The 23,103-nt window shown below is 41.6% G+C and overlaps 1 protein-coding gene across 7 annotated transcripts in view; it reads right to left on the bottom strand.

Annotated features, from left to right (window-relative positions):
• SPTLC3 (serine palmitoyltransferase long chain base subunit 3) overlaps nucleotides 1-23,103 on the bottom strand; it is a 170,985-nt gene that overhangs the window by 57,853 nt on the left and 90,029 nt on the right. For all 7 annotated transcript variants that reach the window (XM_055265997.2, XM_055265995.2, XM_055265992.2 and 4 more), the window contains one exon: nucleotides 3,238-3,343. In XM_055265997.2, coding sequence (XP_055121972.1) covers nucleotides 3,238-3,343 — 106 coding nt within the window. The remainder of the gene's footprint in view (nucleotides 1-3,237; nucleotides 3,344-23,103) is intronic.

Genomic DNA, 23,103 nt, shown 5'->3' on the forward strand with positions numbered 1-23,103 from the left:
ACTTTCTGATTTGGTTGATTGCTCCCTTTGGGGGTTATGAAAAAATTGATGTATGTGGGCTCCGTGGTGACGTATGTGGGGGTACTTTACCCAGGGTGGCAGACCACAAGCAAGAGAAAAAAATCTGGAAGTTAAAATTCAAAGGAGGCTTTGTGTAGGTGTCAACAAGATATGCATTCCTAATATACCTCTGAAAAGTAGGAGTGCATTTGTGAACTATTGACTTCACATTCCTAACCCTCCTTTGGAAAATCCTACGATCTTTGTTGTTGTTGAGACGGAGTCTCTCTCTGTCTCCCAGGCTGGAGTGCAGTGGCATGATCTCGGCTCACTGCAACCTACGCCTCCCAGGTTCAAGTGATTCTTGTGCCTTAGCCTCCTCAGTAACTGGGATTATGGGAGTGCACCACCACACCTGGCTAATTTTTGTATTTTTAGTAGAGGTGGGGTTTCACCCTGTTGGCTAGGCTGGTCTCGAACTCCTGACCTCAAGTGATCCACCTGCCTTGGTCTCCCAAAGTGATAGGATTACAGGCATGAGCCACTGCACCTGGCCTTATGGGAAATATCTGGTGATGGTTGCAAATTAGAACACCTGTTTAAAGGCTTTTCCTTTGAGGTTTAAGGCTGTAGAACTCAACTCTAGGCTATCTTTATTTTACAGATGAGGAAATTGAAGCCCCCAAGAGCTATTGAGGCTTGTCAAAGAGATGCCCTGTTTCCTGTCTGTGAATGTGTCATTTTAGGTCTTGGTCTCATTTAAAGTCAACATTCCTGTGTGGGTGAAATGAAAGGAACCTTCTTGTGAAGGAAAATTCATGGAAAGTGGGGACTTCACTCTGTGTCATCACCAGGTTGATTGAGCCACTGTGGTGGATGGCTTCCAAAGATGGCTGCCTGGAAAGCTTCCCATCCTTATGCATACACGTGGCTCCTCCATCAGGGGGTAGGGTCTATTTCACCTTCTTTTGAATCAGGGCTGGCCTCATGATGTGCTTGAGCCAATGGGTCAGGGCAGAAGTGATAATGTCCCAGTGCTGGCAGCCTTTGCTTTTGCTCTGTTGCAAGCCAGCACCACGTTGAAAGGGAGTTCTGGCTAGACTACAGAATGAGAAGAGACTATCTATAGAGAAAGCCATGTGGAAGAGAGCATGGCACTCCAGGCGAGAGCCAGTACCGAGGGCCAGATGTGCAAGTGGGGTCATTTTGGATGTTCCAGCCCCAGAAAAACTGTCAGCTGAATGAAGTGGCCTCCATGAGTGGCCTCCAACCAATGCCATATGGAGTAGAAGAACTGCCTAGTTGGTCCACACAACCCACGGTAGCATGGGAAATAATCAATCATTGCTGTGTAAACCATTATGCTTTGGGTGGTTTGTTACATGGCAATAGGTAACTGAGCAGTTCACGATTGCTAGTGCAACCAAAATTGTGGTTTGGTGCCACTCTGGCTTGGAGCTGGAAGTCCACACCTGGCTCCCTTGTCCTTCTGAAGTGGTGGGATGCAGGCCTGGCATGGCCACTAACAAGCCCTGCTACTGGAGTGGTTTCTCTGTGTAGCTGATGGGAATATTTGCCAGTAAAATGCTGGTGGTCTACTTAATTTCAGCCATGATCAAAGTGGTTAAGACCTAACTTTCCTTTACTGGAGCCAAGTTCTGTTTATTTGCAACTGGGTTTTGTTTACTCTGCTTAAAGGAGATGCCCAGTCTACTCTCTCTCAGCTGATCTGTGTTCCCATGAATCTAGGCCTGAATGACCGGTGTTTAGATAAGGGCTGTTTGCTCCCCTCCCAGGCTGGCAGCAGGCACAAATCACACAGAGAAAAAGATCCATGCTTGAGGTTACGACAGCCCAGAGTCAATATGAGATTATTTCTTAAAATTGCAAGTTAGGGCCTACGAGTTGTCAGTTATACCAGAACAGGTTTTCTCAGCCTTGGCACTGTCAGCATTTTGAGCTAGATAACTGTGTTGCAGGGGCTGTCCCGTGCATCGTAGGATGCTTAGCAGCATCCCTGGCCTCTGTCCACCATATACCAGTCACACACTACTACAGTTATAATGACTGAAAATTGCCAAATGTGCCTAGGCTGGGGCAAGGACAAGCTCACCCTGGAGAACTACTGTGTCTAGAGGGCTCCCAAAGACTTCATCAACAGTACATACTCTCTGGGCTGGCTGGAGGAGGTACTGGTAGGTGATGCAGAAAGTGAGCTAGTAGAAACTGGAAATGCAAACTTTGCATTTCCCACAGTAGGACTGGAAACATCCAGAACCCTAGCCATGGGGGCAGTAAGTACTGGGTTAAAAATATTAAAAATAAAATGAAACCAAGCCTATTATTATTATTATTATTATTATTATTATTTTAGAGTTCGGATAATTCACTTTTCTTTTTTCTTAAAAGGAATAAAGGCACACTTCTGCTGCTGTTCATTATCCACTCATGTAGCAGGAAAAATGTACACTCAGGGACTAATGAGATTAGTGGGCTGAGAGAAATCCTATGTCTGTTCTCAAGTCTCCTTTGTAGCCACACTCTTCCTTGTCTTAAAGCTAAACAGCCTTCACTTCCTTCCTTTTAATATTTTTCACTTTTCTATCATTATAGGAGATATCTCCCTCAATTTATCTAATGTCAGGATTGTTTGAGAATTGATTTTAGGATTGGGCACTCTGAAATAATGTCTCCTTGGCTTATGGACTAGACATCAGCCCACTCCTACCCGCTGGCTCTGGAACAAGAATTGCACTCCAGGTTACTCCTACCTTGAAGAAAACAGGCAGATCTTTTGTATTCTGATGGCAATCACTAACCAAGTTCAGCAAGCAGCTGGGGGTTGGGCGTGCTGTCCAGGTAGGGGCATCCGGGCCACCCATCAACAATTTCTACCAGTCATAAAGGCAAGGAGTGTTTTGATCTTGAATAACCCAGCTGCAAAACGCCTTTGAAACTCTGGGGCAGTCAAAGGTAGTGGAAAGAATCAACTCAAGTTAGCAATGCCTTGTGAGGATATTTCTGAGGAAGCCTTCACAAGCGGGCTAGCCTCTAAGCTGCTCCCCCATATATAGAGTCATCAAAAAGACAGATGACCCACGTCTGACAGCTCCCATTGGTGGCTCTGTCTCAGGTCCCTGTGTAATAACCAATTCTAAGTCATTTCTCTGTTTAGCTGGGAAAGGTCAGCTTGCTGCAGGCCTCCGAGTCATAAAATGTGTCCTGTTATTCACATACCTGTAGACACCCTCCACCAAGATGAGAATCTTTTTCCAAGCTCTGCGGGTTCGAGGCTGGCCATAGATGACAGCATCTCTCAGGAGCTTCTCTAGGCTTTGTGTGTCTTTAAATAATACCAAAAAAGAAATTGAGTCACGAAAGGGCTTGCTTTTCCTTTTCTACTTTCTTTTTCCAGATGTTTTATGTTCACATTCAGACCTAAACTTTCAGAGAACAAATTCAGAATCAGAGAACCCTTAGGGAGAAAGAGAGAGGTCTGTCTTTCAGTAGAACTCAGACAAGACAAGTAGCCGGATTTGTACAAGTAGGCAGAGTAAACTCTCACCAGTGAGGCATGGTTTCCTAGGCTCTTAAAGGCTCTCCCTGCCTGCCTTAGAGAGATTGGAATCCTACGTTAAATGCATCTCTTAGGTCTAAGCTTTGTTGCAGGCCGAAATGAACTCTGAGAGACGTAACACCGCTCATCAATCGTGTAGACATGAGCATGTTAAGAGTTCAGCTGAGTTTGCATGGATCTCGCTTCCTACACTTTGAGCCTTGATTTCTGACATCCCCCAACCTTAGAAGTTTCAAAACTTTAAAGCGGTGGGACGATTAAGCCTCTTTTTTCAAAATATTTGGAGATCTCTGAACACAATAATAGCTCACAGTTATTGACCTCTATCATCTGTGTGCCAGGCACCCTTCTAAGCTCAGTTTTTGTCATACCTCATTTAATCCTCATAAGAACCATCTGGAGGAAGTACTAGTAGCATTTCCATTCTGTGGTTCAGGAAACTGAGACACAGAGGAGTTGAGTAAACTGCCTGAGGTCTATCATAAGCAATAGAACTAGGATTTGAACCCATGTACTGTAATCCATATTTGTAACACTACCCTTTGCTGCCTTATGTGAAAGCCACTGTCCCTTCTTCTCAAATGAAATGGTGATGTAGAACAAGGGAGGATGAATGTTTGGCAGAATAATCTTGTTAACTTCTAATGTCAAATATAATCAATAGTGACAATTCATTTATCTGCTATCAGAGGTAGATGACTGGGTTTGGGTTGAGAGGTCATTTGGAAGAACTTGCCTACCAACCTAGCTGTTTGGTATGTATGTACATGTGTGTGTATTATTTTGTTTTTAACTTTTAAGCCCAGCAAGAAAAAAGTGGCCGAGATTTATGGGCATATTTTTTAGATTGATTGTATTTCTACTGTGCATTTTTTGCATTTCCTAAGCTTTCCCTTTTTTCAGAAGCTGAAACTGAAATACTTTAGGTCCAGAATCCAATCTTAATTTTAAAAGGTGGAGATGCTACTTAACTGCTGGCTTGACTGTTACGCAATGTTCACCAGGCATTAGAAACACCATTTAAAATGCTCACAAAAGGTGACCTCTAGCAAAGATAAATCTTTGAGGTCAGGAGTTCGGGACCAACACGGTGAAACCCAGTCTTTACTAAAAATACAAAAAATTAAGTGGGTATGGTGGTAGGCGCCTGTAATCCCAGCTACTTGGGAGGCTGAGACAGGAGAATTGCTTGAACCCAGGAGACGGATGTTGCAGTGAGCCGAGATCACACCACTGCACTTCAGCCTGGGTGACAGAGAGAGACTCTGTCTCAGAGTAAAAAAAAAAAAAGATAAATTTAAAGCTGCATAGTCAGTACTGGTTTTGACCACTATAGACAAAGCTCTCAAGAAGCGGATGTGCATTGGCTTATCACTCACTGGTCTAGGCTCAAATTAGCTGCAGTTCTTGGTCTCAATGGAGGGCCCTTCAGCTTTGTCTTTGAGTCTCCAGTGTGTGCTTGGATCTGTTTTAGGGCTTCCCTCAAACTGCGTGAATGCATTAGTGGCTGCATTAACTTTTTCACACTGCAACTCTGCCACACTCAATGAGGCCACAAGATAGTTCTTTGAAATAGAGTTGTGAATATATTTGTGTGTGTGTGTATTTCTTTTTAATTATCAAGTACATTTAAGCAAACCACATTTAAATAAAGGTGACTTCCTATGAATTGGAGTGGGATAGGACAAGTCAGAATTTGATAGTGCAATATCAGAACCTCATCTCTGAGAGGCCCCTGTTAGCATGGCACCTTCCAAGCTGTCCTCAGCATCCACCCACTAGAGACTGGATATCGGGTCCTGAAATTCAGAAAAAGCGTGTGACGTGAATAAGATGCTGCATACTAGCAAGATCTCTTGGGAATCCAAACAGTAGTGTTAATACACTATTTGACTTCCTTTAACCTCCCTAAGAAAACATCATATAAATAATGGAAAAATAAAGGAAATATGTAATGAAATAATGAAGAATGAAGGGAATAATTCTTTATACAAATATATAAAGCCTTAGGTATTAGATATAGTATGCTATCAGTATGCTACCAATAATATCTGGCATGTTATCAGAACCAACAGATACAAAAAAAAAAAAGGTCATTTTCCTTTCCTTTCTTTAATCATTAGCCAGAAACTAACTTTTTAGGTGCTTTGTCAGTTTAAATGTGGAATTAATCAATTTCACCAAGATCGTAAGGACCCGCGAAAGAAGAATTGGAAGAATGGTGGATCTTTGTTTTATTTCATGCCACTTTCCTTTTTTCTCCTTTTATCTGCGAAACAGGCCTCATGATCTCCTGGCATCACTATTGTGTTCTTTTCACATAATATTACCTAACTGACAAATTTACAGGGCTTTCTTCAGTTCTCGTTCTACTTGACCTGTGGGCAGCATCTGACACAATTCAACACACACTTGTCTTTTAAGCTTCTTCCCTCTGCCATCTGGACATCATTTCTCTTTAGTTTTTCTTGTTCCTTTTCCCACTATTTCTAGTATTCTTCGTGAGCACTGTTTCCTCTTTTAACCCATTTTCCTTTTATGTTTTTCCTTGACTTTTTTTCTTTCTATTTTCTCATTAATCTTCCAGTGGTTCTCAACCTTCAGGATGAATAGAAATAATCATCTGGGTAACCAGTTAAAATGCAGATTCTCGAAATTTCTACTCAGAGATTTTGAATCAGTTGGTGTGGGTCAGGGCCCAGACGTTTGTATGCTCAGTATCCCTGGGGTCTGGAACCCATAACGCAAAGCCAGACCTCTACTTTGATCGATATAATGTTTTTCTAACCATTTTTTAGACAAATATGGGAACCTCAAACTCATTTCCAAGATGGAACTTGCTGCAGACTACATTCCTGGCCCATTTTCCACCTCATTTGAGTTCCTTCTTCTGTGACTTTGCAGCCCTTCCCTTTCACCGGTGGAGAACGTCTCCCTGCCCCTTGGCTTGGGTTCAGCCAAGTAACTTGCTTTGGCTAACGGAATACAGAGAAGAGACAGTTTGCTAGTTCCAAACCTAGATCTGAAGAGGTCTTATGCATTTCTACTCTTTCTCTTGTGCTTCTGCTAGTGACAGAAAAAGAAAATGCCCAGGCTAGCCCCCTGGTCTCAGGTTGGCCCTGGGAGAGGATTAATGGCACGTAGGGCATGGTTACTCCAGCTCACCTGCAGTCTCCAGTGAGAAATACTTGCTGTTATTGGCAACTGAGGTTTGTTCCAGTAATAGTTGCCTAATACAATCTCGAATGGCCCTTCCTGATCTAGCGTCTGCCTGTCTTTCTGACATAGTTTGTCAGCATCCCCCAACACAGCCTCCTGATTCTCCTCCATGCTTTTTTTCCCTCTTGTCTGTCTGGAGAATGCTCACTCATCACTGAAGTCTTAACCCAAACTCTTCTTGTCAATAATACAGAACAGAGTGAAGGGCTTCCTCCTTGGTGTCCCTCCCGACTTGTCTGTTCTTTTTTAAGCACTCATCATGATGTTCGTTTTTTGCTTTCATGTCTCTCTTCCATGAAGTCAGGGACCTCGTCCTCATCCTTCTCGCCCTAGTCTTAGTACACTCTACTAGGCTCAATCATTATCTAATGATTGCATCAATGTTCTTTTCCTGGAGAAAGAACGTAGACTAGGAGACAGGCAAGGAAATGCCACTTGTGGATAGAAATGAGAATTATTAGAAAAGATAAATATCTCCTACCTGCAATATATTTTCAAAAATTGATGGTATCTTTTGTTTTGTTTTAAACAAGAGCAGATATTTTTTGAACGTTCCCAAGAGCGTGTTTTAGTGTACGTTATTAACCACTAGATGGCAGCCAAGGAAACAAAAAGCGGCTTTCTCGTTTTGAAATTTTCAGTTAATAAACTTTTACCTATTTGGGTATCTTCTTTTCACTTTTGCTTTAGTCAGAGTTCCTAAAATATTGAAGAAAACCTTGCGACTTGGAGAACCAGTCTTCCTTTCCTATAATCTTTTATTTATTGTGTCTATAATCTTTTATACTATTATTCATCATCTATAACCAAATCCTCTGAATGGAATAAAGAGATGGTGAATAAAAGCATTCCTGTTAAGAATGTTTTCCCTTTGGGACTTGGAATTTATAAGTTTTCATGCAGAAATGATAGATGGTAAATGTGGCTCCGACGCCACTGGAATAAAAACTAAACCCAAGTAAACTAAATTAGTCATTTTAAAATGAATATTCTAAGATTTGGAAAAAATATGTAAATTCAGAGCCCACTGTGTTGTTTTTGCACCAAAAAGGTCACATACACACAATGGATTAATCCAGAATTTTAAAATGAACACCACGAGTCCTGAAGAGAAGGTTTTCTCCATTTTTAAAAATAACACGCAAGACATGAAAACAAGCCTTTCAGTGGCTGCGCTGTGTTTTATACATTTTGCAGAGGGAAGCAAGAGGAATCCCAGTCTTTTCCAAGTCAGGGACTTCGTTGTGTTTGACTTGAATGGAGAGTGCCATGGGAGTGGCTTTTGGTGGAGTTCACAGCCCCCCAGGGTCAACACACCAGGATTCTTGAGCAGAAGGAAAATCAATTAGCCATTTTTTTTTCTCCTGCAAGGGATGAACTCTCCGACCTCTTAGAATCACAGAAGCTACACAGGAAAGGGGAAGACTGCGCTCGGCCTGGATTCTGGCCCCACCTTAGCCCCTGGTATGTTCCCCTCTGGTTCTCTGTCGTTCTACAAGGCTACAGTGCGTGGGTTACAAACCCGCAGATTTAAGGGATTGTGATTTATGTTCTGTAGGCCTTATGGGATTCTACTGTTTCAGCAAGCTGCATGCTCACATCTGCAAGGGATTTTTTAAAATAATGATGCTTATTAAGGCACTTACACTTGCATTATGTTAATCCCCATGACACCTCTGAGAAGTAGGGAAGGACTATTAGGTTTTTGTTTTTTGCAGACGAAAAAAACAACGCCAGAAGTTTTGTTAAAAGAAGTTCCCCAAACAAAAGCCCTCCAAACAAACCTGTTCTTGGTGATTTAATAAGAACATTCTGAGATATGGAAATTAAAATAAAAGTATAAATTTGACACCATCTAGGCACACACACACGGTGCTATGGTACAGTGTGGTTGTCGAGTCATAATGACACACCACAGACTTAAAATGACCATTATTTGAGCATTAATAATGCCTTGGTGTTATTCAGCACAAAATGTGACTCACTAATGAAGTTTCTTTTGGTTTGTAGAGGACTAAAAGGATTGAGCTGGTTTGGTGGTGTATTAGTCCATTTTCACGCTACTGATAAAGACATACCTGAGACTGGGTAATTTATAAAGAAAATGAGGTTTAATGGACGCACAGCTCCACGTGGCTGGGGAGGCCTCACAGTCATGGTGGAAGGGGAAAGGCACATCTTACATGATGGCAGAAGAGAGGGTGGGAGCCAAGCGAAAGGGGAAACCCCTTATAACACCATTAGATCTCGTGAGACTTATTCACTACCACGAGAACAGTATAGGGGAAACCTCCCCCATAATTCAATTATCTCCCACTAGGTCCGTCCCACAACACATGGGAATTATGGGAGCTACAATTCAAGATGAGATTTGGGTGGGGACACAGCCAAACCCTATCAGATGGTTATAAATATCTAGCTATAAGAAATGAAAATGTGGAGACCACGTTCTGGTGCCTAGTGCAAAACAGTCCTAGCCTTTCACCAGCATAGTTAACTGGATTACTGAATTACTAAATACTTGGAATAATCCAACTATGTGTCTAAAACTACCATCAGGCTTAGGTGACAAATGCTCTTAGCCAGCCTGAGCCTGTGCCTGTTCTTACATTCAAAACCCTAATAATAGCAAGCCTCCTGGATCTGGAAAAGCTGAAGATGCAGTTTTGTGAAAAAAAAAAAAAAAAAAAAAAAGCACAAGGCAGCAAGGGCCCCAGAATCTTCCAAGAAGGTAGGGCATAGTTCAAGTGTGTCTTCCTGAAGAAAAAAACCCAGACCTTTAGCTTTCCTCTTATTTCACTGTCAAATGGCAACACTGTTGCATACATCAGGGCTTCCTCCGCTCTCTTCTCTTGTACAGCTATGGGTTTTCCAAAGGCCTAGATCTAATGTGAGATCTTCGCTCACTGCCCATTTCTCAGTGCCCCTGCTCCCTCTCCTTTGGATCCAGGAACGCGAGATGGGGGCTGAAACTCAGCCTCCACTTTCCATATGCTCCTGGTGTGGTTGGTGGTTTATTCTTTGTCACCCAAGGCCCCACAAAACCTACTTTCAGCTGCATTTAGAGACACCCTTTGGTTCCCTACTCTCTGGGTTGCTCAGCAAAAATATTTTTGTGTCTGCCTATCAGAGGCACTCATATTTTGTAAATGAAAAGATGGATGGATGATGAATGAATGTTACTTTTTTACTGTTCCTAGTCCCTTACCCCCATCTCTATATCCACTCTTCTTATTCCTTTGGACATGCAGTTTCATCCTTCAAGATTCAGCCCAAATGTGAAATAGTAAGTAGCGGGTGTTTAAATAGCTATGAATGATGACAAAGAAATTATTCTTACTTTTAAGATGGTGGTGTGGAGGACTGTCCCCCTTGTTTAGCCTTTCGGCGGAAACAAAATCACAATGACCAATTTTGTCAAGCAAAACAATTATTTTTTGAAAGTCACATTTATGGGGTCTGTTCTCCGTGAGATCACAGAGGCCATTTTTGACTGAAAATTTGGTGCCTTTAAGTTTTATAAAGCAGATTGTGCAAGGAATTTGGTTCAGGTTTTCTGGATGGCTCTTTAAACATGTGGATAGATGTTGCACGGCCTTAGGCAGTTCAAAGAAGCAAGGGGATCTTCTTGGAAGAGTGCAAAAGACAGCTGAGAGCAGATGACCTGGGTTGGGCTTATGGGTGAGGCAGGTGCTGGGGACAGGGCCTGTTTACCCTGCAGGGGGAGGGGGTAATTGCAGCAACTTTTGACTCTGTAGGCATGAGATGAAGGACAGGCAGAGCCTAGAAACCAGGGACAGGGTGTCCAATACGCTTGGGCTCTGGGCTTGATGCAATGCATAGGATTCTGATCCTCAGGAAGGAGATTGTGGAATGAGACAAAGTACTGAGATGGGATCCCTAAATGAGGGGGTTCAATGCACGAAGGTGAGACATGATTCGGGGAACAGTGTAGGAGCCCAGTGGTTAGGATTCTTAGTCAGGGTAGGTGCTGGCAGCATCTACCTAACCAAAACTGCCTTGGCCCTGGGAGAGGTGTATGGGAGATGGAGGCTACCAAGTATTACATTCGTCACTCTACCATCCAGGGGCAAACAGAGGGTAGAAAAGGCCAGGAAAGGAGGTAGCGTGTCATGCTTAAAAACGGAGACTCTGGAGTCAGACTTCCTAAGTTTACCAGCTCTGACTCTTACTAGCTCTGTGTATCTAAGTCACTTCACCACTTTATAGATGTTTCTTCTTCACCTGTCAAAAAGGAGATAAGAGTAGCAGGTGCCTCATTTTGTAGTTATGAGGCTAAAATGGGTTGGTCAACGTAAATGGCTCATTACAACGAAGGCTCAATACAGTTGATTATCATTAAAAGGTAGGGAGGCAATTGCTGGCTTTATTAAGCAACCTAGTTTAGAAATCCAAGTTGGACATTGAAATATAAAAGATCATGGCTTGCAAAGTAGTCTAAGCCATGTTTATGGGTTTTAACTTTTTACTTAACCTCACGAGTCCTTGTTCTGCAGACTAGGTAGTGCTCAGAGTTTTCTGGCAAACACTGGCCTTCTTTTTCTTCCTCCTCTTGGTGGAATTTTGGTTCTTCCTTTCCACTGTTTTTTTAAACCACTCCAAATTCTTGGCCTGCCTGGACCTCTGACCTCATGACAACTCTCTAAGCCGAAGAAACAGCTTTTCTCCAAGGCTAGCTTAAGAAAGTCTTTGTGACTCACTTGAGGACCGAGGATGCCTGCAGTCTTGCTGCTCTAAGTGTGGTTCTGCATGGCAGCAGCAGCAGCAGTAGCAGCAGCAACACCCAGGAGCTTGTCAGAATGCAGGATCTCAGGCCCCCACCCAGACCTGCTCAATCAGAGTGTGCATTTTAACAAGACCCCTAAGTACCTCGTTTGCATATGAAAGCCTGAGAAATATTGGGGAAAAGTAACTTCATCATTTGCTCATTTCCTCTAAATGCACCAGAATCACCATGGAGAACAAATGTGTTGGTTCCTGGTTGCAGCTGACTCTGTAGCTGAGGCCGTGAAATGGCTGGAGAATGGCTGGATAGCACAAGGGCAGCCTGAGGGTTGGCTATGTCCCTGAAGCTACCCACAGTAGAAAATGCAAAGAGATAATTTTAATACTTAGCCAGCAAGAATGCAGAGGCCAAACTTCAATATTCTGAATTGAAATTGAGGCTACTAACAGGATAGGGCTCCATTAGCCATCACACTGGACTGAGTTTTACACAAGGGACCATAGCTTTCTGAGTCCTACATATGGCCTGGCAGCAAGTAGCTGGACTCAGCTAGTGGTTAAGAGTCTTAACAAGTGCTGTGCACATCCTGCCTATACCCTCTCAGCCCAGCTTCTTAATGCAAACGCAGGCCATTCTTTGTCTAAGAGCTCTTTTTCTGGCTGTGGGAACATAGCCTGAGTAGGGAGCAGCCTTCAATTAGTCACAAATGGGACTTTGTGGATAAATACTTCAGCTCCCTCAGCCCACAGGTAGGGATAACAGTGAGTTATCTATCCTGGCACCCAGAGTTTCCTAGTAGAATCGAGGTCCTGTTGTCCACTCTCGTCACTTGCTTGACAATGCACCGTGTTGGCTGCCTTCCTGTGCCCTGCTCACCTACTGGTGCTTCCTGTGCCCTGCTCACCTACTGGTGCTTCCTGGCATCACTTTCTGAATAAGTGACTTGTGATTACATCCGTGTCTCAGGGTCTGCTGCTGGGGAAAGCAAACCAAGACAAAAGCAACAGACTTGGGTTTGCATTTGTTATCATTTGCGTGACCTTAGGCAGGTCATGTAATCACTTTGAGGATTAGTTTTCTCTTTAATAAAATGAGGATAATGAAAAGAACTGTGTATCTGGGTTGCTGTTAAAATTAAATGAACAAATTAGCTAAGAACCTAATACCAGTGAAAGCTGAATAAATGATAGAGTAGTTATGACTCAGCTATTATCCACATTTACTATTACAGAAGAACTAATCTATGGTGATAAAAGATTCTGGTACTCAGGTGTTTTGTTTTGTTGTTATTGTTTAAGAAATGAGGTCTTGCTATGTTGCTCAGACTGGTCTTGAACTCCTGGCCTTAAGTGATCCTTCCATCTTAGCTAACCGAGTAGTTGGGCTTACAGATAGGAGCCACCAGGCCTGGCTCTAGTACCCAGTTTTGAATTTAGAATCACTAAATATGCACTTCTGAGTCTTTTCCTGTTTTTTGTTTTTTTTTTTTTTTTTTTTTTTTTAGGAAATAGACTTTGGGTGTTCTGATTTTGCTCCCTTGCAGAATTTTCCTTCTATTTAGTCTTCTCAGGTATTCATTCTAGCTTTGTGGGAAATGGAGGGAGAAGAATAATGAATAGCTTTGGAGTTAATGGTCAAGCCTATTTACATAAGCTTAAAAGTTTATTATGATGACCTGAGTAGATTTAAGTATATCTTAGGTATTTTTTCCTACAGAGAATTCAAAAATCCAAGGGCCCAGAATTCTGATTCATTTATAGTTGGCTTAAATAACAAAGGATGTCCACTTCCACTGGTACTGCTAAAAAATAGAACCTCTTCCTCTCCAACAGGCAGAAGAGTATTGTTAAGGTGTAAGGAGAGGACATGAAGCAGTCCATGAGAGCAGAAGAAGTCTAGAGTTGCATGAAATTCCACAATCCCAGTGTTTAAGAATGCTCTGGTGCAGGTGGCCATTTTTAAAACCTGTCTCACAAGTTATTAGCTTCTATCTGGACTGGTTGTATGTGTCATGCACACACAGTTTCTGCAGATCCTAAACAATCCCTGTATTATCAGTCCAATCTGTGTGGATGCATATGAAGGATTAAGACATCACTGCATACTAAAGCAGTTAGTATTATCTTGGGAATAGCAGAGCAAGAAACAGAGCCAGCAGCATCTGATGCTGTACATATTATAACTCCATTCAGTTCTTTCCCTCTCCTTATACTTCTTGCTTCCTTCACCTCTCAAGAAAGAAGTCATTCAGAGGATCCTGGAAATAACCCTGCTCTCAAGGGGGCTGTTTTTGTGATGTAAATACAACAGCAGCAGAATATGCTCATGTTTCAAAGTTGTATTAAACATGTGGGTGTGTGGGAAGAAGGGTTTTGTGCACCTGTGAATGAAAGCCTAGTGGTTTCCTATTGCTGCTATAAGAAGTTAGAATACACTTAGTGACTTCAAGACAACACAAACTTATCTTACAGTTCTAGAGGTCAGAAGTCTGAAATGGGTTCGACTGGGTGAAAAGCAAGATATTGGCAGGGCTGTATTTCTCTCTGGAAGCTCTAGGGGAGAATCCATGTCCTTGGTTTTTCCAGCTTCTAGAGAGATGCTTCCTGCATTCCCTAGCTTGTGGTCTTCTTTCATCTTCAAAGCCAGCAAGGGCTCTTTAAGTCTGTCTCACATTGCATTGCCCTGATCCTCACTCGTTTGCCACTCTTTTCCACACTTAACAACCCTATGATTGCACTAGACCTACGTGGATAGTCTCTTTAAGGTTAGCTGTTTTGCGGCCTGAATTCCATCTGCAACCTGAATTTCCTTTGCCAGGCAGCATAATGTTCGCAGGTTCTGGGGATGAGGGCATGGACATCTTTGGAGGGTGAGCATTATTTTTCTTCCCAAAGAGAGCAGAAGAGCAACAGCAGCTCAGGCATAATAGACTCCCATGGATTAGAGGAGAGATTCTGACCCTAGCTGCACCCATTTCTCAATTAGTTGGGAAGGGCAGTATTTACCCAGACAGCTCCAGGCTTCACTATTAATCAGTTGTATGATCTTGGACAAGTTGCTTAATAACTCTAAGCCTGAATCTTCTTATTTGTAAAGCAGTTCCTACCTCATGGAATTCTTCACAGGGCTAAATAAATAAGAGAAGGCCATTACCCTATCATGTGGCACAGAGGACGTTCTCAATAAATGTTACTTGCTAGTCTAAATAACAATAGCTAACATTCATTGTTAGGACAGAGATAATAACTATTATCTATTTTTCATGAGTACAAAGGGAGGGCATGAAGAATAAGTTACTGAATGTTTTGAGAGCTTTGTAAAATTGGGAGATCAAATTTAACCCTTAAATTGTAATTTCAGCAAAAAGTTAAGAATTTAAGGGAAAATTTTAGTTGGAAATAATTTGAAACGTAACAGAAAAATTCCAAGAATAAGAGTACTGCAAAGAACACCCACTTACTTTAACCTAGATTCACCTATTAACACTTTATCTCATTTGCTTCATCATCTCATCTATGCATATTTATAGCTCTGTCTGTCCACCTGTGTTTCAATGTGTGTGTACACACACACACACACACAATTTTTTCCCTGAATTAAGACAAAGTTGCATATATCATGGTCTTTACCCCTAAATAATTCAAGGTGTCTTCTTTAACAATAGGATATTCTCCCCTTTTAGAATAGGGTATTCTTTTTTTTTTTTTTTTTTCTTTGAGATGGAGTCTCGCTCTGTCGCCCAGGCTGGAGTGCAGTGGTGCAATCTCGGCTCACTGCAAGCTCCGCCTCCCGGGTTCACGCCATAGAATAGGGTATTCTTATACAATTACAGCAGGATTCAGCAAACTTCTTCTGTAAAAAGCCAGATAGTTTTACTTTAGGCTTTGTGGACCACATACAGTCTCTGTTGCATAGTCTTCTTTGTTCTTTATACGATGCTTTAAATATGTAAAAGTGTTCTTAATTCACAGGTCATAAGTTGTCTACCCCTGGACTATGGTGAAATGATCCACTTCAGTATTTTTAATGTTGATAAACTATTCTTATCTAATATTATCTAATTTACCATGCATCTTCCGGTTTTTCAAATTGGCCTAGTAATTTCCTTTAGGCATTTTCCTGTCTCTTTTGGAATCTACTCTAGGACCCGCCATTGCACTTGGTTGATACTGTTCTTTCTTATCCTTTAATCTGGGCCATTTCCTCAGCCTTTCACTGTCTCTTATGGTATTGACATGTTTAGAGAATACAATTCCCTTTTTAAAAATAGAACATTCCTAATTTGGGGTTGTCTAGTGATAGGATTCAGTGCTCTAACCTGCATCCCATATAAATGATGTCAAAGGCTTTTTAGGGTATCATATCTGGAGACACAAAGGGTCCATCTGCCCCTCACTGATGACTTCCAGGCAACAGCAAATGGAAAAACAAAAACAAAACAAAACAAAACAAAACAAAAACAGAATAGAGAAATTCTAAGAGAACACTGCTTTAGAGACAGATGATCTTAAGAATTATTAAGGAGGATGGAGGCAAGATGGCCAAATAGGAACAGCTCCGGTCTACAGCTCCCAGCGTGAGTGACGCAGAAGACAGGTGATTTCTGCATTTCCATCTGAGGAACCGGGTTCATCTCACTAGGGAGTGCCAGACAGTGGGTGCAGGACAGTGGGTGCAGCACACTGTGCACGAGCCGGAGCAGGGCAAGGCATTGCCTCACTTGGGAAGCGCAAGGGGTCAGGGAGTTCCCTTTCCTAGTCAAAGAAAAGTGTGACAGACGGCACCTGGAAAATCGGGTCACTCCCACCCTAATACTGCACTTTTCTGACGGGCTTAAAAAATGGCATACCAGGAAATTATTTCCCACATCTGGCTCATAGGGTCCTACGACCACGGAGTCTCGCTGATTGCTAGCACAGCAGTCTGAGATTAAACTGCAAGGCCGCAGCAAGGCTGGGGGAGGGGCGCCCGCCATTGCCCAGGCTTGATTAGGTAAACAAAGCAGCCACGAAGCTCGAACTGGGTGGAGCCCACCACAGCTCAAGGAGGCCTGCCTGCCTCTGTAGGCTCCACCTCTGGGGGCAGGGCACAGACAAACAAAAAGACAGCAGTAACCTCTGCAGACTTAAATGTCCCTCTCTGACAGCTTTGAAGAGCATAGTGGTTCTCCCAGCATGCAGCTGGAGATCTGAGAACAGGCAGACTGCCTCCTCAAGTGGGTCCCTGACGCCCGAGCAGCCTAACTGGGAGGCACCCCCTAGTAGGGGCAGACTGACACCTCACACGGCCGGGTACTCCTCTGAGACAAAACTTCCAGAGGAACGATCAGGCAGCAGCATTCACGGTTCACGAAAATCCGCTGTTCTGCAGCCACCACTGCTAACACCCAGGCAAACAGGGCCTGGAGTGGACCTCTAGCAAAGTCCAACAGACCTGCAGCTGAGGGTCCTGTCTGTTAGAAGGAAAACTAACAAACAGAAAGGACATCCACCAAAAACCCATCTGTACATCACTATCATCAAAGACCAAAAGTAGATAAAACCACAAAGATGGGGAAAAAACAGAGCAGAAAAATTGGTAACTCTAAAAAGCAGAGCACCTCTCCTCCTCCAAAGGAATGCAGTTCCTCACCAGCAATGGAACAAAGCTGGACAGAGAATGACTTTGACGAGTTGAGAGAAGTAGGCTTCAGATGATCAAACTACTCTGAGCTACAGGAGGAAATTCAAGCCAAAGGCAAAGAAGTTAAAAACTTTGAAAAAGAATTAGACAAATGTATAATTAGAATAACCAATATAGAGAAGTGCTTAAAGGAGCTGATGGAGCTGAAAGCCAAGGCTTGAGAACTACATGAAGAATTCAGAAGCCTCAGGAGCCGATGCGATCAACTGGAAGAAAGGGTATCAGCGATGGAAGATGAAATGAATGAAATGAAGCGAGAAGGGAAGTCTAGAGAAAAAAGAATAAAAAGAAACAAACAAAGCCTCCAAGAAATATGGGACTATGTGAAAAGACCAAATCATCTACATCTGATTGGTGTACCTGAAAGTGACGGGGAGAATGGAACCAAGTTGGAAAACACTCTGCAGGATATTATCCAGGAGAACTTCCCTATCTAGCAAGGCAGGCCAACATTCAGATTCAGGAAATACAGAGAATGCCACAAAGATACTCCTCGAGAAGAGCAACTCCAAGACACATAATTGTCAGATTCACCAAAGTTGAAATGAAGGAAAAAATGTTAAGTGCAGCCAGAGAGAAAGGTTAGGTTACCCACAAAGGGAAGCCCATCAGACTAAAAGCTGATCTCTCAGCAGAAACTCTACAAGCCAGAAGAGAGTGGGGGCCGATATTCAACATTCTTAAAGAAAAGAATTTTCAACCCAGAATTTCATATCCAGCCAAACTAAGCTTCATAAGTGAAGGAGAAATAAAATCCTTTACAGACAAGCAAATGCTGAGAGATTTTGTCACCACCAGGCCTGCCCTAAAAGAGCTCCTGAAGGAAGCACTAAACATGGAAAAGAACAACTGGTACCAGCCACTGCAAAATCATGCCAAATTGTAAAGACCATTGAGGTTAGGAAGAAACTGCATCAACTAACAAGCAAATAACCAGCTAACATCATAATGACAGGATCAAATTCTCACATAACAATATTAACTTTAAATGTAAATGGACTAAGTGCTCCATTTAAAAGACACAGACTGGCAAATTGGATAAAGAGTCAAGACCCATCAGTGTGCTGTATTCAGGAAACCCATCTCACATGCAGAGACACACATAGGCTCAAAATAAAAGGATGGAGGAAGATCTACCAAGCAAATGGAAAACAAAAAAAGGCAGGGGTTGCAATCCTAGTCTCTGATAAAACAGACTTTAAACCAACAAAGATCAGAAGAGACAAAGAAGGCCATTACATAATGGTAAAGGGATCAATTCAACAAGAAGAGCTAACCTAAATATATATGCACCCAATACAGGAGCACTCAGATTCATAAAGCAAGTCCTGAGTGACCTACAAAGAGACTTAGACTCCTACACAATAATAATGGGAGACTTTAACACCCCACTGTCAACATTAGATAGATCAATGAGACAGAAAGTTAACAAGGATACCCAGGAATTGAACTCAGCTCTGCACCAAGCGGACCTAATAGACATCTACAGAACTCTCCACCCAAAATCAACAGAATATACATTTTTTTCAGCACCACACCACACCTATTCCAAAATTGACCACATAGTTGGAAGTAAAGCTCTCCTCAGCAAATGTAAAAGAACAGAAATTATAACAAACTGTCTCTCAGACCACAGTGCAATCAAACTAGAACTCAGGATTAAGAAACTCACTCAAAACCACTCAACTATATGGAAACTGAACAACCTGCTCCTGAATGACTACTGGGTACATAACGAAATGAAGGCAGAAATAAAGATGTTCTTTGAAACCAATGAGAACAAAGACACAACATACCAGAATCTCTGGGACACATTCAAAGCAGTGTGTAGGGGAAATTTATAGCACTAAATGCCCACAGAAGAAAGCAGGAAAGATCCAAAATTGACACCCTAACATCACAATTAAAAGAATTACAAAAGCAATGGCAAACACATTCAAAAGCTAGCAGAAGGCAAGAAATAACTAAAATCAGAGCAGAACTGAAGGAAATAGAGACACAAAAAACCCTTCAAAAAATTAATGAATCCAGGAGCCTGGTTTTTTGAAAAGATCAACAAAATTGATAGACCACTAGCAAGACTAATAAAGAAGAAAAGAGAGAAGAATCAAATAGATGCAATAAAAAATGAAAAAGGGGATATCACCACCGATCCCGCAGAAATACAAACTACCATCAAAGAATACTACAAACACCTCTATGCAAATAAACTAGAAAATCTAGAAGAAATGGATAAATTCCTCGACACATATACCCTCCCAAGAGTAAACCAGGAAGAAGTTGAATCTCTGAATAGACCAATAACAGGCTCTGAAATTGTGGCAATAATCAATAGCTTACCAACCAAAAAGAGTCCAGGAGCAGATGGATTCACAGCCGAATTCTACCAGAGGTACAAGGAGGAACAGGTACCATTCCTTCTGAAACTATTCCAATCAATAGAAAAAGAGGGAATCTTCTCTAACTCATTTTATGAGGCTAGCATCATCCTGATACCAAAGCCGGGCAGAGACACAACCAAAAAAGAGAATTTTAGACTAATATCCTTGATGAACATTGATGCAAAAATCCTCAATAAAATACTGGCAAACCGAATCCAGCAGCACATCAAAAAGCTTATCCACCGTGATCAAGTGGGCTTCATCCCTGGGATGCAAGGCTGGTTCAACATACACAAATCAATAAATGTAATCCAGCATATAAACAGAGCCAAAGACAAAAACCACATGATTATCTTAATAGATGCAGAAAAGGCCTTTGACAAAATTCAACCACTCCTCATGCTAAAAACTCTCAATAAATTAGGTATTGATGGGACATATCTCAAAATAATAAGAGCTATCTATGACAAACCCACAGCCAATATCGTACTGAATGGGCAAAAGCTGGAAGCATTCCCTTTGAAAACTGGCAGGAGACAGGGATGCCCTTTCTCACCACTCCTGTTCAACATAGTGCTGGAAGTTCTGGCCAGGGCAATTAGGCAGGAGAAGGAAATAAAGGGAATTCAATTAGGAAAAGAGGAAGTCAAATTGTCCCTGTTTGCAGATGACATGATTGTATATCTAGAAAACCCCATTGTCTCAGCCAAAAATCTCCTTAAGCTGATAAGCAACTTCAGCAAAGTCTCAGGATACAAAATCAATGTACAAAAATCACAAGCATTCTTATATGCCAATAACAGACAGAGAGTCAAATCATGAGTGAACTACCATTCACAATTGCTTCAAACAGAATAAAATACCTAGGAATCCAACTTACAAGGGATGTGAAGGACCTCTTCAAGGAGAACTACAAACCACTGCTCAATGAAATAAAAGAGGATACAAACAAATGGAAGAACATTCCATGCTCATGGGTTGGAAGAATCAATATTGTGAAAATGGCCATACTGCCCAAGGTAATTTGTAGATTCAATGCCATCCCCATCAAGCTACCAATGACTTTCTTCACAGAATTGGAAAAAACTACTTTAAAGTTCATATGGAACCAAAAAAGAGCCTGCATCGCCAAGTCAATCCTAACCCAAAAGAACAAAGCTGGAGGCATCATGCTACCTGACTTCAAACTATACTACAAGTCTACAGTAACCAAAACAGCATGGTACTGGTACCACAACAGAGACATAGATCAATGGAACAGAACAGAGCCCTCAGAAATAACGCCACATATTTGCAACTATCTGATCTTTGACAAACCTGACAGAAACAAGCAATGGGGAAAGGATTCCCTATTTAATAAATGGTGCTGGGAAAACTGGCCAGCCGTATATAGAAAGCTGAAACTGGATCCCTTCCTTACACCTTATACAAAAATTAATTCAAGATGGATTAAAGACTTACATGTTAGACCTAAAACCATAAAAACCCTAGAAGAAAACCTAGGCATTACCATTCAGGACATAGGCATGGGCAAGGACTTCATGTCTAAAACACCGAAAGCAATGGCAATAAAAACCAAAATTGATGAATGAGATCTAATTAAACTAAAGAGCTTCTGCACAGCAAAAGAAACTACCATCAGAGTGAACAGGCAACCTACAAAATGGGAGAAAATTATTGCAACCTACTCATCTGACAAAGGGCTAATATCCAGAATCTACAATGAACTCAAACAAATTTACAAGAGAAAAAAACCCCATCAAAAAGTGGGCAAAGGACATGAACAGACACTTCTCAAATGAAGACATTTATGCAGCCAAAAAAACACATGCAAAAATGCTCATCATCACTGGCCATCAGAGAAATGCAAATCAAAACCACAATGAGATATAATCTCACACCAGTTAGAATGGCGATCATTAGAAAGTCAGGAAACAACAGGTGCTGGAGAGGATTTGGAGAAATAGGAACACTTTTACACTGTTGGTGGGACTGTAAACTAGTTCAACCATTGTGGAAGTCAGTGTGGCGATTCCTCAGGGATCTAGAACTAGAAATACCATTTGACCCAGCCATCCCATTACTGGGTATATACCCAAAGGATTATAAATCATGCTGCTATAAAGACACATGCACACGTATGTTTATTGCGGCACTAGTCACAATAGCAAAGACTTGGAACCAACCTAAATGTCCAACAACGATAGACTGAAATAAGAAACTATGGCACATATACACCATGGAATACTATGCAGCCATAAAAAATGATGAGTTCATGTCCTTTGTAGGGACATGGATGAAACTGGAAATCATCATTCTCAGTAAACGATCGCAAGGACAAAAACCCAAACACTGCATGTTCTCACTCATAGGTGGGAATTGAACAATGAGAACACATGGACACAGGAAAGGGAACATCACACTCCGGGGACTGTTGTGAGGTGGGGGGAGAGGGGAGGGATAGCATTAGGAGATACAACTAATGCTAAATGATGAGTTAATGGGTGCAGCACACCAACATGGCACATGGATACATATGTAACAAACCTGTACATTGTGCACATGTACCCTAAAACTTAACGTACAATAATAATAATAATAATAAACAAAAAAAGAATTATTAAGTATGTTTTTTTTCATCCAGTGCTGTTCAAAGCTTTAACTTAAAGCTTGTGTCTCTGTTTCCATCTCTACTAGACATATGAGTAGGCAACTAAATGTTTTGAGAAAAACCAGTTTAGCTGGGAACAGCATGGTAAGAGGCAGAACTCCCAGGCGCCTTTTATTGCTTTTTGAAGTACATACATTCTTAGCATGATCGTTCAGGTGACGCTAAAAGTCCTGCTGTTCTCTGCATGCTCCAGATTAGTTTTCTGCTTGAAATAATCTTTTCTTCTTCCCTGATTAGAATTATCTTAATCCTTCAGCATCTACTGCAAATGCCATCTATTTTATGCAATTCCCAAGGAGAAATACACTCTTCATTTTTCCATAATGTTTTCTATTGTCCCTTAGTGACACTGATGACAATGACAAAGGTAATAATAGTAATAACATAGCAACTACAAATAATTCAGTAGTTCCCATTGCCACGCATTGTGCTAAGGACTTATATGCCTTTTCCAACCATAGTATTATTTGTGTATCACAATTATCCTCATTTTTGGAATAGGAAAATTGAGATCCAGAAGGTAAAGTAGTGTGTCTAGGACCACAGTCTCACAGTCTAATAAGCTATAGGATGAGGACACATGTGCATGGGTCAAAGCTTGTACTGTGTTTTAAAATATTGGAGCAATGGTTTTAATTTTATATATGTTGTATGATTATAATAATATTGTTAGCTTAAATTTACTTATAGGGAAACATACAAATATTAAGTGTACAGTTCGATGAATTTAAATAAGAATGTAACCATCACCCCATCAAAATATTGCCAGAAAGTTCTTTTATGCCTCTTGTCACCAATTCCCTCCCTTCAAACCAGAGACAAGCAT

This window comes from Symphalangus syndactylus, chromosome 24, assembly GCF_028878055.3.
Source record: "Symphalangus syndactylus isolate Jambi chromosome 24, NHGRI_mSymSyn1-v2.1_pri, whole genome shotgun sequence".
Lineage (NCBI taxonomy): Eukaryota > Metazoa > Chordata > Mammalia > Primates > Hylobatidae > Symphalangus > Symphalangus syndactylus.